The 13,608-nt window shown below is 35.1% G+C and overlaps 1 protein-coding gene across 1 annotated transcript; it reads right to left on the reverse strand.

Annotated features, from left to right (window-relative positions):
* Positions 1–446: 446 nt before the first annotated feature.
* LOC138168410 (olfactory receptor 4F6-like) lies at positions 447–1,397 on the reverse strand. Its single transcript, XM_069097437.1, has one exon. It carries the CDS (start codon positions 1,383–1,385, stop codon positions 447–449), a length of 939 nt encoding a protein of 312 aa, XP_068953538.1. The 5' UTR covers positions 1,386–1,397.
* Positions 1,398–13,608: the final 12,211 nt, after the last annotated feature.

The following is a 13,608-nucleotide window of genomic DNA, read 5'->3' on the forward strand; positions in this document are numbered from 1 at the left end:
CAACCTACAAGTCAACCAAAAATTAATATCTCTCTTCATTATCCATAAAAAAATCCCACAAAGATTTTGATGTTATCCCAAAAGTCTTAATGCAGTTGTCAGTTTTGCTTTAAGCTTTGCTTAAAACTCAGTAAGACATTTTGTACATTAAACATACATTAAATGTACCTGTACATTAAACAACTAAAAATAATTATAATAAACATTATAAAGTTTTGCTAAGATTTTTTAACTCGAGGAAATAAAATCCACAAGATTTATTTGAGCCAATTTAAGAGTGTTAGCAACATGTTTTGGCACACTGAGGCAGTCATGGAATCAACTTGAGGAACATTGGAATAGAGCATGTTATTAATATGGCTTCAGGATTAATGTACTAATGCTGATATCCACATGTTATGGCCAGGATGAAATTGAAGCATAGACTTCATGTATTAATTAGAATTTTAGGAAATTCTCTTAAAATTCATCAACTGGCTGCTCAGTCTCTTGACTGCCACCTTCATGTCTTTGTTCCTGAATGCATAAATAGAAGGATTTAAGATAGGGGTAATAATAAAATCAAGAATGGCAAGAAACTTATCCACTGGCATTGTGGGAAATGGCCACACATAGACAAAGATGCATGGGCCAAAGAAGAGGACCACCACACTGATGTGAGCTGACAGAGTAGAGAGAGCTTTGGACAATCCACTAGAAGAGTGTTTCTGAACAGTGACCAAAATGTAAACATATGAAATGAATAAGAGAAATACAGTGCCAATGGAAATGAAACCACTATTAGCAGTGACAATGAACTCCAACTTATAAGTGTCTATACAAGCCAATTTGATGAACCGAGGAAGGTCACAATAAAAACTGTCGACTGTGTTAGGACCACAAAAAGGCAGATTTGCCACAAAAGCCAACTGGGTCAGTGAGTGTATGAGACCAATGGCCCAAGCAGACATCTGGAGAAAAATGCATATTCTTGGATTCATAAGAGTCAGATAGTGGAGAGGCTTACATATGGCAATATATCTGTCAAAAGCCATGGAAATGAGTAACACCATCTCAGTTCCTCCCATGAAATGAATGAAGAATATCTGAGTGATACATCCTTGGAATGATATTGTCTTGTGCTCATAAAAAAGGTCAGAAATCATCTTTGGAACTACAACAGTGGAGAGACACATGTCAATAAAAGAGAGATTAGCCAATAGAAAATACATAGGAGACTGTAGTTGAGGGTCAGAAGTCACTGTGAGTACAATGAGGAGGTTTCCCAACACAATGGCAATATAGAAGATGGAGGAGAAAACCAGAAGGAGATGCTGCATAGTCCAAGAGTTAAAGATTCCCATGAACACAAACTCTGACACAATTGAGTAATTCAATTCATTCATCAGACTGACTATGATGATACCTGGAAGGAAGAAAATGAGAAGAAATCAGAACAGTTGTATTGCAAAAGTGTTTCATATTAAAATTCTAATATTCCATATTGTATATGAAGTTGAGGATTCAGAGCCAAAATGATGGAGTAATGTGGAAAATAAACCAGTGAGCTATCCCCCAAAACTCATCCAAACTTATCTAGAAAAGGTATTAGTTAAATCCTGAAATCCAAGAAAAAATCACAGTGAAGCTTTTTATTTTGCGAATGTTGCCAGAGAGAGACAGAGGTATGCAGACAATGGCTATGTTAGCCAGGTGTGCTGAGCATAGAACACATAAAAGCAGAGAGAGCCTTTACACCTGAGGAAAAAGAGTTGCCTGATCCATACTGCAACTCACCCCAGATTTATTTCAGAGCATTAAAAGGTAACAGATGCCAACTGGTAGCTTTGTAGCCTACTACTTCATTCCAGGTCACAGATCTAGGGGAAAATGAGGAGGAAACTTGCAACTGGGGGTGGGGTTAGTTCCTTAATAAGGAGCTTGGGGTAAAATAATTACTAAGAGGGGAGAAAGCTCAAAAGCAAATAACAACAGTGTGGTTCAGACCCTAGATCACAGTCTCAGTTTCAGCAACTAGCCCAGCCTGCAGAGTAATAACCAAGATTAGAATACCAGAAAAAAAGAATAACCTACAATTCTGTCACTCTGAACCAATGGATTTTTTTTCCAGATAGCTGACGGGGGCTGAGTCTAGGAGTAGGCTACTGCCAGATCCAAATCCCTGTCAGGAACTTGCAGAACTCAAACTAGGGGTCACCAATCAAATTTTGCTCTGGTTCAGAGCAAATTAGGCATGCCTAAAGCTTGCAGTTCCCCAGGTTGAGCTACCCCTGAGATCCTGAAACAATAATCAGTAACCCCTAAAAAAGATCAATCAGACCAACCCAGACTTTCCCTCCAAAAGTTCATTGAGTCCAGCCCTGATATCAAGTCTGAAGTGAGGAAGTAGGATAGAAATGTAAGCAAAAAACAATTCCACCATAAAAAGCTATTTTAGTAACAGAGATACTCAATACATAAAAGAAAAGAATTACTTTAAAATATCTCTGAGCAAAGCCTCAAACACATACAGAGACAGAAAGAGTGAAAGTGAGAGAGAGAGAGAGAGAGAGAGAGAGAGAGAGAGAGAGAGAGAGAGAGAGAGAGAGAGAGAGAGAGAGAGAGAGAGAGAGAGAGAGAGAGAGAGAGAGAGAGAGAGAGAGAGAGAGAGAGAGAGAGAGAGAGAGAGAGAGAGAGAGAGAGAGAGAGAGAGAGAGAGAACGAGAGAGAGAGAGAGAGAGAGAACTTAGGAACAACTTCAACTAAAATTCCTGAATGTGATGAAACAAGAATTTTTGAAAGTGTTAAAAATATCTGTATTGATAAAATGAAAAACCCAAGGTTATAGATATAGATATTATATGTGAATATACACACACAACAAACTCCACTGAAAACTATAGTGAACCAAGTAGAAACCCATGATACCACGGCAAAAAAAAAAAACAAATAATAAAATCAAAACACTGAAAAAATAACACAAAATATAAGATATCTTATAGCAATAAGAGCTGACCCCCAAAAAAACGATTGAAGAGAAAAAACTTGAATCATTGGACAATTGATAATCACAATTTTTAAAAAGAGCTTAAATATCATATTTCAATAAATATTTGAAGGAAAGTGTCCAGCTCTCTTAGAAGCTGAGGTAAAAGTGGAAATATAATGAATCCACTGGTTGCCTTCTGAAAGAACCCCTAAACATCTATGAACATCATAGCTAAAATCTAGAGGTTCTAAGTCACAGGAAAAAACTTCATATTTCCAGAAAAAAAATTAATTCAAGTAACAAGGAGCTACAATCAGGATCACACTATTTTTCAGCCATCACATAGGAATGGAGAGCTTAGAATACAATATCCTAGAAGGCAACATATGTAAGCATACCATCAAGAAGGACTTTCTGAAGAAAATTGAGTATAATGCTACCAAAGAAAAAAGAAACTATTAAAGAAAGAGATTTCTAAACGTTCCAGAGAAAAAGGCAAGTGTTATGCAGAATTTGTAAAGTTTAAAGGCAGGAGTTGAAACAAAATTAAAGAAAATATGAATGAACAACGATAAAATACTAAACAAAGATAAACTGCTTATATGAAGTTTATAATATAAGTCCCTCTGAACTCTATCATTGTTAATCATGATAGAAGGACTCTAATTAGAAAAGGTCTGGGAGTAATTCTGTTTTCTCAATGACATTAAGAGAAGAATGGAAACAGAGAAGAGGAACACACTGGTGAAGAGGTAGAACAGAAGGTTAGGGAAAGTTACCTCAAATAATATGAGTGCATAATTAGAAAACTATACAAAGAAAGGAGGAGGGGGTTCCATTGGAGGGGAGTGATTGACACTGGATATTCACTCATCTAAACTGGTCAATTTGAAATGAAGGCATAAATGTACACAGCTAATTAAAGATATTTCATTCAAAAAGGAAATAGGAGGGAAATGGAAGGAGGGATAAGGGGTAAATGCTACATGTATGTCAAGGGGATCCAAACTCTGAATTTTCTAAACTACCTTATTAACTCTATGAAAAACAACCTCACAGCCAATAAAGCCCATCTTTCCTATCTAGCTCAACCAGTTCCTTTGTCATTTTTCCTTAATGCTGTCCAATATTTTTGCTCATTTGCTTCAGAGCCTTTCATTGCTCATTCTGTTATTTTTATTGGAAATGTGTTGTGGAGCAACAGTTAAATGGAGTTGTTATGGTTAGAGGAAATGTGATTTTGGGATTCTGATGGATCAAATGAAATAATGTATGCTTTGGAAACACTAAAGTGCTATGTAAATGTTATGTTTTTCTTCTAGCTATCAATAAGAGTTTAGTAAACACCTGCTGTGTTCTAGAAACTGTACATAGATATAATTACTGAAACAATCTCTGTTCCTAAGAAGTTTATATTCTAGTAAAAGTAAAGGATTCTGTGAATGGAGCGAAGGTGCCAGTAGTGAGAGATTTTGTGCAAGTAGGATTGACAAGATGTGGAAATTAAGAGGGTATCAGAATTGAATGAGAGGGAAACATTAAAGATGTATGCAAAACTGCAAACCTAGGGACCTGAAAGGATGGTGTTACCGTCAACAGAAATAGGGAAATAACTCATTATCCATCTTTCATTGTAATCTCTTCACTCAGCAGATATTTATTAAGATTCTAGAGAGTGTATGCCATCTGGCTCTGCTAAACTCCACAATTTCCTCAACAGTATCAACCAATCCTTTTTGTAAAGCAAGTCAACAAAATAAAGTTAATGTTATTTTTCTTAAAAAAGACATGAGAAAGGGCTGCAAAATAGGAAGAATATATGATGAAGCATGTTTAAAAGGTTTAGTAGTTCTCACACCAAGACACCAATGATCTTTAAAAGCATCTTATAAATAAATGACCCCTTTTCCCAAAACACTAGCAGTTGCTAGTTAGACATCACTACCTGTATGTCTCATAGGCCTCTCAAACTCGACATGAACAAAACAGAATTCATATCTCCCCAAATCCATTCTTCCTGCATGATTTCTTATTTGCATTGACGATACCACCATCCTTCAAGTTCTTATATAGGAACTTTGAAGGAAGTCTTGATGTTCCCTCTCCCTCAACCCCTATGCACAATCAGTTACTAGATCTTGTCATTCTACCTTCACAAAACCCCTTGCATTGGCCATCTTTCCACACGTACAATCCCTCAATTTGTTCAGGTCTTAATTACATCTTAGTGGGTACTGTTCAAATAGTTTCTTAATTTTCCTCTCTGCCTCCAATTTCCCCCTTCTAATACACATTCCATAAAAATGCTAAAATATGGGCAAAAAAAGCATCTCTAACAACTATGCTGCTGACTTTCTAAAGGTCTAAATGATTATTGATTAGAGGAATTCAAATTAAAACAGGCTTAAGATGCAATTTTATACCTATACATTTGGCTAAAATGATTGATATTTAAAGTAACAAATGTTGGAGGGGATGTGGAAAATTAGGACACTAAGTCACTGTTTGTGGAACTGTAAAATGATCCAACAAATTTGGAGAGTCATCTGGAGGAGTTATTAAATTGCCTACATCCTATAGCTCCGTAATATCACTACTATGTGTTTCCAAAAATGATTAGGGAAAAAAGAAAAAAAACCTATATGTTCTAAAATATTTATAACAACTTTCATTGTGGTAGCAAAGAACTGGAAACTGCAGAGATGCCCATGAATTGGGGAATGGCCAAACAAGTTATGGTATATGATAATGATGAAATACTACTATACTATACGAAAGGATGAGCTCGAAGATCTTAAAAAAAACATGGGTAAACTTGTGCGAAGTAATGAGGAACAAAAGGAGCCAAAGCACGAGAATGTTATATACAATAGCAACAATATTGTTTTAAGACAACTTTGAGTGAATACTATTTTAACTAATACAGAAACCCAAATTAACTATAAAGGACATATGAAGGAAGGTGCTATCTGCATCCAGAAGAACTGATAAAAATATGTAAAGAATGATTTTATACATACATACATATATATTTTACACACACACAGACACACACACATATTTGTGTCCAATGGTAGCCATCTCTAGGTTGGGGAGGAGTGGAAAAGAGGGGAGATGAAAGATTCCTGATAATTTTATTATATAATTAAAAGGAATAGCCAGTGTACAAAATAAAATTTTAAGTTCATGTGCAACCATACCTTGTTAAATTCTATGATATTATAGAAATGCTTGTTTATTTCATAAATTAAAAATAAATTAAAAAAAAACACAATATTGAATGACCTTAAGATAAACAATAATCTTAGGATAAAAAGCAAACTTTTCATTTTGAAATTTAAAGTTTCTACAATATGGTTCTCATTTACCTTTCCAGTCTTATTTTGCAACACTTTTTGTTCTAATCAGACTGCCTCATTATGCTCTCACCATCATGACATCATAGAAAGATTTACATTGCTTTGAATTAATGATAACTTAAATCTGAAATGCCCTCTTGCTTTATCTCAATCTCATATATAGCTTTCCTTATTGTACAATCCAGATGCCACCTCTTATTTGAAACCTTGCTTGATCCCACCACTTACAAGAAAACTCTCCCTCTTAAAATACTTGCTTTGTATAAATATTTGTAATTATTTGCATGTTTTTGCTCCCAAATTGAATTTATAAAAATTAAGAACACCAATTGTTCATTTTTTGTCTGACACTTTTTATCCTTATATAGAGTAAGTGGTTAGTGAAGATTTTTTTTCATTGTAATGAATGAATAGGTAAACAACTGACTTGCCTATCAAAAACACATCTATAAATATTTAGCAAGTTTGACTCATGCAACACATGCCCCTTTAGAAATTCTTCTGTACTTATTAATAGATCTTCTTGATACTCACACTAGGCCATAAGCTCAGATGCCCAAACTAAACTATTTCTAAAACTAGAGACCTTCCCCACCCCAGATATCCAGTGTTTCTGCCTTTCTCCCAGAATATTCTACAGACTGTCAACTGTAAAATTACCTTACTCAAATGTAATCCACAAAACAAAATACTTTGCAGTCATTATGTCCTATACTATCTTGTATTAAATTCCAAACTCATTTGGAATATTTAATGAGTCACAAGATTTAAAGGACCTTCTTATAATACAAAACACAGCCTCAGACACTTTTCCACTTCGAGTAAGTTTGATAGCATAGATGTAGCAAGAGATCAGAGCACTAGATATGAAGTAAATCATATTGAAAAATGATAGTATAGTTCAGATCATGTCTATTTTTTCCTCTTATTTAAGCATTGAAATTTGATGGAAAACAAGGAACTAGCAAGTATTCATACTCTGCAACTTTATCACCCTGTAACTTACTTTATGAATGTATTTGTACAGTGGTTCTTTAAGTATAATCCATGGATCCAAGGATATCGATCCAAGGAGGTCCCACAAATCCCTTCAAGGATTCCATGAGCTGAAAACTCTTTTCATAGTGATACTAAGATGCTATTTGCATATTAAATGTTTCTCTATTTTCAATTACATATCTTTGTGGGGCCCAATTGTCTCCATTTACTTCAACCAAAAAAAATTTTTTCTGACATGATGAATGCAGAAGCAGATATGAGAATTTAGTTATTTCTATTAAATGAGCCACTATTGAAATTTTCAAAACATATAAAACAATGCAACTCTTCTCACTAATTTTTGTTTAAAAAAAGTTATTTTTTCATTAAGATATTATTTGTGTTAATATGTGACTTTATTATTATAATTAAATGAATAAATGTATAATTCTTAAATATGTTTTCATCTCTATTATGATAAGTCTTTTTTTAATTTTTTGCTTTTGGAAGGCATCTGAGGTTAAGTGACTTGCCCAGGGTCACAGACTAGTTTTAGTGTTAAGTGTCTGAGGCCGGATTTGAATTCAGGTGCTTCTGGCTCCAGGGTCTGTGCTCTATTCCCTGTGTCACCTGGCCTACTATCTATTACAGTAAGTATTGATGAGCATAACCAACATAGACAAAAGTTGCTTGATATCCTCAATAATTTTTAAAAGTGCAAATGCTTTTGATCTTAAGAACAAAAAATTTGACATTATGCTGCTCTTCTCCAACAAGATTAGAATGCATTGCTCCAAAAACATGTCTTTCCTTGACCCATTTATTTAAGACATTCATTTTCCTGAATATCCAATGCCTTGGCTACTTCCTGTCTGAATTCTACTCAAACCTCCAGGAGCTATAAGTTCCTCCATGACGTCTCTTTCCTGGATGACTTGCTGCTCAGTGATAGTCTCTTCCTCTAAACTCCTGCAGGATTTTTGTATGTGCTGTACCATACCTTTGTCTATTAGAACATGACTTCCCTCCTTCATATGCATTCCACCTCATAAAACCCCAGTTTAAGCTCCTTGTGCTCAAAAGTATGCTTTGATCTTTTCATTCTCCTATCCCCCTTCACAGTATATCTGGTGTTCAATAGATGTAAATTATAATTTAATTGATAAAGAAAAAAGAAGTGATAGGAGAAAAATGGTGTAAGGGAATTTAAAGTGGAGAGAAAGGTGGAGAAAAATATGAGAAAGTTGAAAGAGAAGATAGAAGAAAGAAGAGGAAGGGATCAATGAAACATGCAAGTTCAAACAAAATTATTCATATACTAAATGAATAATTAGATAAAAATTTTCTTCAATGATTTTTTAACTTCTCCATCCTCTTCATTGATCATAAACCTATTCCAAACTTGATTTCCATAGATAAGTTGCTAATAAGGTTCTGTGTAGTTGGGCACCATCGAGGAACCAGTTATTCTCCTTTAAAGAGGTTTAAGATATCTGTCTCTCACAGAAAACTTGGGCTGACCAATGCCTGATTTGCTATCTAACTCATTGCCTGGTACATTAACTTCAGTAGGAGATCTACACCACCCCCCCTTTCATCCTTCAGGTGATCTTATGTCCTAAAACACATCTTACTATAGACTTACCCATTCTTTCAGGAATTTATGCCATCCATATTCAATGCGGATGTTACAGAATCACAGAAGCTCAAATTTGAAAGGCATCTAAGTCCATGTAGTCCAATCTATAATGATACAGGACTATTCTACAAATAGCTACATCTACATATGTAAATATAACATCTACAAATAGCTATTCCACCTTTTCTTTTAAGAACTCCTAAAAAATTTAGCGCCTTTATTACCTTAGGGCATACCAGCCCACTTTTGCTCAGCTCCATTTTGAACACCCAAATTTGATCAGAATAGAGACAAGGACAGCAGATCCAGAACCACTATCATTCAGGACACTCTTTGTTAATATAAATTAAGATGCTGTTATTTTTTTGTCACAATGTACATCTACTGACTTACATTGAGTTCTCTATCCTTTAAATCCCTCAGGACTTTTTTGCAGAAATTATCTCATCACAGTTCTTTCTGTGTCAAATACAAGATTTTATCTTCATCCTAATTAAGTTACATTTTAAATTAGATAGCTATTATGCTAAATTTTTGAGATCTTTTGGCACCCATTTCTTTTTGTCACTTTTGCCATCTTCAAAATTGACAACCATGTCATTGGGTTTCAGGGAAAGATTTATGAATCTGCAATTAGATCTGGGTTTGAATATTACCCTTTTAATAATCTCACAAGGACTTTCTTGATTCAAAAACTTTTCAGTGAAGCATTTTCATTACTACAGGTCCCTTTTAAAAAATTTTCCTAATCCTCAGGTTTCTCTCTTAGTTCTTTACATTAATATTTTCAGTTCAGTTTGTGGCTCTTGCTGTATGCCTGTGATCATCACATATCTTTATTAGCTATTTGTTTCTGTAGTGTATATAATAGTCATTCAGTTTTTTAAACTGCTTGAACAGTAACACAGGGAGGCAGCTGGTGCCACAGTTAACAGAGTGCTGAATTTAGAGTCAGGAAGAACTGAATTCAAATCTACACTCAGATGCTACCCAGATGTAAGTAATTTAATCTTTGCCTCAGTTTTCTTAATTTTAAATTGGGAATAATAATAGCATCTACCTAGTAGAGTTGTGAGGATCAAATGAGATATTTATTGTTGTTTTTTAAAGCTCTTAGAAAAGTATGCACTAAATAAATGCTTATTCCCTAATGCATTAACTGGTTCCTAATGTTTTTTTTTCAACTGACTTTTTCTTATAGCTAAGTAGCTGAGACAAATCAGTTACAAGCATCCTGCTGGAATGTTAATATCACCTGTGTGTGTTTGCTTATGAGTTTCCCTGTGTGTGTTGCCTATACACTCTACTTCTTTCTCAATACTCACCCTCTATGACATTTCCTTCTTCTTTATCTTTTATCACAACCTACCTAACAAATAAAACTATGGCTAAAAAACATACTATGAAATGACCATCAGCTCACTCATTTCAAACAGTAGTCAATACGGAGGATTGCAACATTCCCTAATTTTTTTTAGTGTGAAGGTTTTACATGAATATGTTCCCTATCATTTTAGAATCCATGAAACTGGTGACCAATAACTATAGAAATCTTGTGTAAGAGTACTTTCAGATCTAGGAACAGATAATGCAGCCACAAATGGATGAGACCCAGCTACACCCACCAATATATGTATTAATCCTTCCAACTGATGAGAGTGGCTGATATTTGAAACCAGTATGCTACCTTTGTGATTTGGTTAATGATTTCTACTAATTAATCCAATGTCCTTGACTTGTCACTTCTTCAATCCACTTGGATATTCTGTAAAACACATAGAACTGATAAAAATTAATTTCAATGTGATATAGCATAACTGAGTAAAAAGAGTGTTATTTTGTTCACCAGTTTTCACCCATAAAGATACGACCAAAACCTCAGAGATTGGGCTCATACTCAGTTTTGCCACAACCACCCCTTCCCCATTCTCCATCCTAATTTTGTTCTGTAGCTGATCTCTATGACTTACCAGGCAAATACTGACAGTTTTCTACCTTCTGGATAACATCCCAATGTGGAACAAATGTGTGTGCAAATACTCCAAATACTCTCCCTAAAATAGAAATATTCTCCTCAGAACCTGAATTTTCAACATCTTCTTTACGTCTTGGGTGCAGGTGATCTGTAGGCATTTACATAGGGTTATACTATTTCCAGGCCACATTGGCATGATGACAGGGGAATGAGGGAATTGTCTCCCAAGGTGGTTAAGAAAATACAGTTCATACTTCAGCTCTTTGTTATTTGAAACAAAAAAAAAATTACTTGACTTCAAATACCATGCATAAATCCATTTGTATTTAATCACATATAAATCCTGGCATATCCCTACATGTCTTATGCCCAAACCCCATTCCCAATCCCTGGTTACCTTAACAAAAATCACAGAAATCTAAAGTTTGAGATGGGGAGAAACTAAACTGAGTTCTATCACAAGAAATTCTCGGTTTGGCTCATATCTTCTATGAAAACTCCCTAAATCCATCCTTGCACCCCTTAAGTGGAATAAGAAGAGAGGACAGATTCAACCCACAAGACCTGAGGTCCTCATAATCTTCAAAGACAGCCCTGTTATGAAAAATGACACCTTAAAGCAGTAGAAGACCATTTTGGTCCCTACATGGGTGATTGCAAGAGACCCTGAAACTCATTGGTGGCACAGAATATATCAACCTTATAGCATAAATCAAACTAGTAATAAGGTTCTATGAATAATTGACTTAGCCAAACATCACAGCAGATTCTTGTGACCACTACAATGTAATGTTCTCTATAAATTCTTCCAATAGCCATGGGAATGAAACTAGCCTATAGCTTCTTTCCATTATTTCATCTCTCCCACCTGTCTGGAGTAAGGACAGAGGACAGTAGTATTTTCCAAGTTTTCTGGTGTGCTCTTAAAGAAATAAATAGTGCCTAGAAATATTGAAACAATTTGAGTTCTACTCTAACAGAGTTGTTGGAGATTCATGACCAATTGATGTAGTGACCAATTGATACAGCCTGATGTAAAAGAGTCCATGGTATGAACACCATGGGGTTTATATCATTGCTCTTTGCAGAGTTTCTAAGCAAATTATTGTGAAAATTTGGTTGAGAGACTCAAGGAATAGTAGAGGAAAGAATTGGGAATTAGGTGGTGTGACAGAAAGAACATTCCACTAATAATTAGGACCTGGTTCTATACTGACTTATTACACATTATTGCTGAGGTCAAAGAACAATACCATGTGTTCAAATCCTATGTACCACTTAAAAGTTGTTGTTAGACACTCCTGTAATCCTTCAGGACCTGTCTTTCTCCATCTTTAGTCCCTTTGATTTTACTTTCTCTTGTTATCTGTCTTTCTAGCACTGCTGATCAGAATACTAAAAATAGATCTTTCACAAGCATTCTGCCCACTTTTGAATATCTTTTTATTATCTTCTTAATCATTTCTACAGCATAAAAGAAAAAAAGACACAGCCTTAACTCAAATATAAAAGATTTATTACTTAATGAAAAGATTACTAGGTTTATGCATGCATTTCTTCTCATTTTAATTCTGTACTTAATTCCCCGCTATTGGTATAACATTAGGCAACTGTGGAAAAAGAAGAGATCAGGTTTTATCATATACAAAGCCAGGCCTTGACACACTGTGAAGTAGAAAATTGTTTTTGAAGTCCTGATTTTTAATGTTTCTTTCCCCCCTCTCCTGACTTTTCATCCTATGTATGTTGCCCCTTGGTCATTGAGGTGGCCCTCTTAAGACTTTCCTTCTGCATCCCACCTGCCCCAGATAGAACTCTTTTTCTATAAGACCTACTTGATATAGTAGAAATTTCAATGAAATTTCAGTCAGAAAACATACTATACCACTCCAGGGCTGTTATTTAGATGTTCTGTGATCTTGATCAAGTTATTTTCCTTCTCTGGGTACCAGTTTTCTCAATGATATCTCAGATTCTTCTTATCTATAAATACATGATTAAGCCTATATTTTTGAGCCTATCATCTATAAAACTTAGCAAGTAGATCACATGATCTATAAGGTGATTGGTCTCTCAAAATATGAAGTTATGGTCCTACAATTTTATTATTTTTGATCCTCTGACTATTCCCAACCTTCTCCTCACAAGACAAAACAAACCATAGTTCTGTTGTGCCTCTTACACACTATTCCCTATTTTCAACAAATTTTATCAATCGATCTAGTTCATATTTCCTTGGATTTCTCCAGAGTTGGCAATAGCCTTTCCCTTGAACGCAGTTGAATTTAAGATTAAGTTGTTAAACATGGCCTCTGAGAGACAACTTGCAATTAGAAGAAGATTGACACTGAGAACTAGACATGGGAAGGCAACTTATAGAGCGCTCTGCCAGGAATGGGATATAGATAGGAGAAGAAAAAAGAGGAGCTTTCTAGCGATGTGGAAAGGCCTCAGAGTTCTACTTCCACTGTTGCACATTTAACCTCCAATTTCACTGTATCACTATTGGCTGTCATACAAATTCTTATTTGCATAATCCTTTCTAGTTAAGTAAGTTTACCTAGGAGAAGAGGGAACCATTACCCAGAGATTTAAACCCATGTTCCCACCCACTACCCATCACCCCAACATTGCTACACTTCTCAAACCTCTCAAACCCCCCAAAAGATTTTAAGGTGACATTATATCA

Source organism: Petaurus breviceps, unplaced genomic scaffold (genome assembly GCF_028583685.1).
Source record: "Petaurus breviceps papuanus isolate PSGF00001 unplaced genomic scaffold, PetGlider_PUasm1.0 37, whole genome shotgun sequence".
In the NCBI taxonomy this organism is placed as follows: domain Eukaryota; kingdom Metazoa; phylum Chordata; class Mammalia; order Diprotodontia; family Petauridae; genus Petaurus; species Petaurus breviceps.